This window comes from Limulus polyphemus, unplaced genomic scaffold, assembly GCF_000517525.1.
Source record: "Limulus polyphemus unplaced genomic scaffold, Limulus_polyphemus-2.1.2 Scaffold442, whole genome shotgun sequence".
In the NCBI taxonomy this organism is placed as follows: Eukaryota; Metazoa; Arthropoda; class Merostomata; order Xiphosura; family Limulidae; genus Limulus; species Limulus polyphemus.
In genome coordinates, this window is record NW_013666052.1 from 23,615 (window position 1) to 27,918 (window position 4,304).

General features: G+C 32.0%; 1 protein-coding gene across 1 annotated transcript in view; it reads left to right on the top strand.

Annotated features, from left to right (window-relative positions):
• The window catches only part of LOC106458309 (papilin-like), a 77,993-nt gene that overhangs the window by 19,656 nt on the left and 54,033 nt on the right, over positions 1 to 4,304 (top strand). Inside the window, exons 4-5 of the mRNA XM_022384492.1 lie at positions 3,518 to 3,620; positions 4,012 to 4,145. Of these exons, the coding sequence (XP_022240200.1) occupies positions 3,518 to 3,620; positions 4,012 to 4,145 (237 nt within the window). The remainder of the gene's footprint in view (positions 1 to 3,517; positions 3,621 to 4,011; positions 4,146 to 4,304) is intronic.

Sequence of the window (4,304 nt, forward strand, 5' to 3'; positions counted from 1 at the left end):
CACTTAATATAGAGATAGCTAGCTCTGTGGTCTTCACCGATCACACGCCGAGTTTTTCTATCGATGAAGTTAGGTAATGTTTTCGTAAAAGTATTAATTTCCGATGTGAATCCATTGAAGTTAAATGGTTCATTTGAAATAAATTCAATATGCAGCAAATCATTAACATCTTTGAGGTATTGTATTCATCCACATCTTATAAATAAAGCTAAGCACTAAATTATATAGATTTGCGTAGCACACACTTCGTTCAAAAAATACAATATTCAACGTATACGAGCAGGTGGCGCTACTAGTGTGTGAAGGTATACATTATCTGTGTTGTATCATGTAAAGACTGAATCTACAACATAAGTAATGTCCCGGTTTTAACAAATTTCTCAAAAAGTATGAGCATCAGTAACATGACTATCAACCTATTTAGAACATTTTACGTAAAACAAATATGATTATGTACAAAATACAACTTCTGCCTTTCTGTCTCCAGCGTCCCCCTAAGGGATAGCGGCAAGTCTACGGAATTACAATGCTAAAATCCAGGGTTCGATTCCACGTAGTGTACGCAGCAGATAGCCTAATGTGGCTTTGCTCTAATTTTCGAATAAAGTGATCAAGTGGCGCCATCTACCATCCACGCTAAAGGTTACTCATGCGCACCACACTTCTAGACAAAGTTATTAATGTGAATTTTCAATTTGATCTGATTTTATGTACGAATAAAATTTGCAAAATGTTCGTAAAATACTATGGACTTTGCAGAAGACACTTAGTAATCTTAATCACAATTCCCACTTCATTTATGTATCGCGTGTTTACTGAATATAGAGAATGACGTTTACAGACAACCTAACCTTGTTTAGCAGCTACAAGAACCTCAAGATGTTTTACTGTTAACTATCACTAGGTATACGTGCATACGTCAGAGAATCTTTTTTTTTTTAGCTATATTTATTACTACTCGATTGTACAGCATATATCACCTGGCCTATTAAAAAGAAAATACTATAATCAGCATTAGAATTATTTCAGTTTGCAAACACCACTCAAATTAAAGCCTTTGATTATCGGAATTACAAATAATAAACGTGATCTTTGTGCTGTAATGTCATCAACCTATATTTGTCTTGTTATACTGGTTTCTAGAATGGCAAAGAAGTATAATAATACTGGAGTTTATAAAATTGATTACAGTGTTTGTTGCGTAGCGTGACTGAAAGATTTGTTTCCGACGGCTTTGCGTGAGTGTTATTGTATATAGTGATTCTGGAACATTCTACAAAACGGTCTTCAAACAATAAGAACTTTTTCGTGATTAAAATTATACAACAAATAATTGTTTTATCTGTCTACCTATAAAATAAATTACTTAATTTCGTATAAGTAGCATAAACACTGAATTGGAAACTTGCTTTGATTGTCTTAAAAAAATAGGGTATTATTCCAATCGACTAGAAGTATGAATTACATGTTTACAGATATTTTACAGTACGAATTTTACCAAGAACGAGGAAACAATGGGAAATTATTTTTTTACTTAAAATAATCCTATCTTTCGGAAGTGTCTAGATATGAAGTCATAAGAGTGGAAGGAAAGGCTTCTTATTGGTTACTGTTTTAATACCGTGTAATGTCTGTGTTCTAAACAGTTGTTGCTATTCTGGTAGTCTTACTTTCAACTGTGTTTCGATAAGTTGTCTATTGCGGTTTATTTTTATTTTTGTTTCATTAGCTCGGCCAGTCGATGGCGACTGGAGATCAGCGGTTAATCTAAAAATACAAATGCCTTAACTGAAGAACTATCAAAAATGGGAAATCTGGAAGAACGTTTAAACAAATATAATGTTAATTAGTTTTAAAGGAGACGCACAGAAAGGATTAGTTTTTTATTCAGTGTTCTTGTTAATTAGTTTTAAATAAGACGCACAGAAGGGATTAGTTTTTTATTTAGTGTTATTGTTAATTAATTTTAAATGAGACGCACAGAAAGGATTAGTTTTCATTCAATGTTCTTGTTAATTATTTTAAATGAGACGCACAGAAGGGATTAGTATTTTATTCAGTGTTCTTGTTAATTAGTTTTAAATGAGACGCACAGAAAGGATTAGTTTTTTATTCAGTGTTCTTGTTAATTAGTTTTAAATGAGACGCACAGAAAGGATTAGTTTTTATTCAATGTTATTGTTAATTAATTTTAAATGAGACGCACAAAAAGGATTATTTTTTATTCAGTGTTCTAGTTAATTAGTTTTAAATGTGACGCACAGAAAGGATTAGTTTTTGTTCAGTGTTCTTGTTAATTAGTTTTAAATAAGACGCACAGAAAGGATTAGTATTTTATTCAGTGTTCTTGTTAATTAGTTTTAAATGAGACGCACAGAAGGGATTAGTTTTTATTTAGTGCTCTCTCTATATTTTTGATTCATTTATATAAAGTTGAAAAATTCATATTTCCTCTCAGTCTAATCTAATTCACAAAAATAATTACAAAAAATACTGTGAGAAGCTCATCCCTTTAATAAATGTTTCTGGTTGGCGCCACTGCTAGAAAGATATTCTAAACATTCTAATTAACTCTTCCAGATCGCTTCAAAGATGTTTCGTACAGTCAAGATATAGGGTTTTGATTGTCTGTTCCAAGACTTTAATATAATTACAGGCTGTTATGCTTGGTGAAAGAGGGTATAATTTTGTTCGAACAACAGGTTGTTTACTGACTTAAGCGTTCTTCTGAAACCCCAGTAACATATCTATCTAAAGTCAATATTTCTATATCAGTGTGTATTTAGAAGTCATAAGTCGAACACCCATACTATTAATGATAATCTTTCACAGGAGGAATGACACAATGCTGTTGTAACTCTTCATCTACCTACTTTCACATTTTATTGATCCAACAGTATGAAACTGGATAGAGGTGTTATTGTACCTTCATTCCAATACTTAAGGGATTTACATTAAGGAAAATAACCCTGAGTGTTCTTCAGGATGCACAATGCTGTTGTAACTCTTCATCTACCTACTTTCACATTTTATTGATCCAACAATATGAAACTGGATAGAGGTGTTATTGTACCTTCATTCCAATACTTGAGGGATTTACATTAAGGAAAATAACCCAGAGCGTTCTTCAGGATGTACAATGTTTGTTTGTTATGGATTTCGCGCAAAGCAACACGAGGGCTATCCCTAATTTAGCAGTGTAAGACTAGAGGGAAGGCAGCTAGTCTTCACCACCCACCGCCAACTCTTGGGCTACGCTTTTACCAGTTTATACAAATCGTAAAAAAAAAACAATGACACCAACATAAAATAACTTATTTTAACGTCAATTTGTATATTGGTTGATTAAGCTTTTAGCTAAATTACTGTACATGATTTAAGCTAAAAGTTGATTAGCATTATACAAATCGTAAAAACAATGACACCAACATAAATTAACTTATTTTAACTAGGTATATGCGTCTGAAACTGTAACCAGAAATAAAAATTTATTTTGATATTTTTTCTGGTTCTTTAGAAATGCCCGGAAGGATCACGCGATTTTCGAGAACATCAGTGTGCAAGCTTCAACAACCACCCTTTTCATGGAAAATATTACACTTGGGAGCCGTTTTACGACCGTAAGTGTAATTACAACCATTTAACTGATTAAATATGAATCCACTTTTAATCCAATCAATCTTAACTCATTTTAGTTGAACAAATTTATTGCTGAAAAATCAAAACGTGTAAAGAGAAAAAAAATGTGTCCAAAACATATTTATAATGAAAACTAGACAGAAGAATAAAGCATAAAAAAAATAAAATGTTTGGCAAATAATCTTACATACAGAATAGTAGAATGATAACTATATAGTAACACAAGTAACTAAAAGGCATGTATAGCAGACAGCAATGTTTGCAAGCAGCTTGAAAAATAATCAAATAAAAATAGCGATAATAGATAGAAAGATGATTTGAATTGTCTTAAAAGTTTTAAATTTTTTTATTAATATTCATTTTTCATTCCAGCCTCTAATCCGTGTGAACTGAACTGCAAGCGAAAAGGCGAAACCTCTAGTTATCGTCTGGCTGATAAAGTTATAAACGGTACTCCTTGCGGCAATGAATCCAAAGGCGTATGCGTAGAGGGAGAATGTTTGATGGCAAGTAGATAAGATGTCATTAATATTATAATTATATGGAACACTGTACAATAAGTCTTTTAATTAAAGTAGCTAAATCAGTTAATCAATCAACTGATCAAACCAATGCCTCATTTTGTTATCATTATACATAAATTAGCAAACGATACAACAGCAATA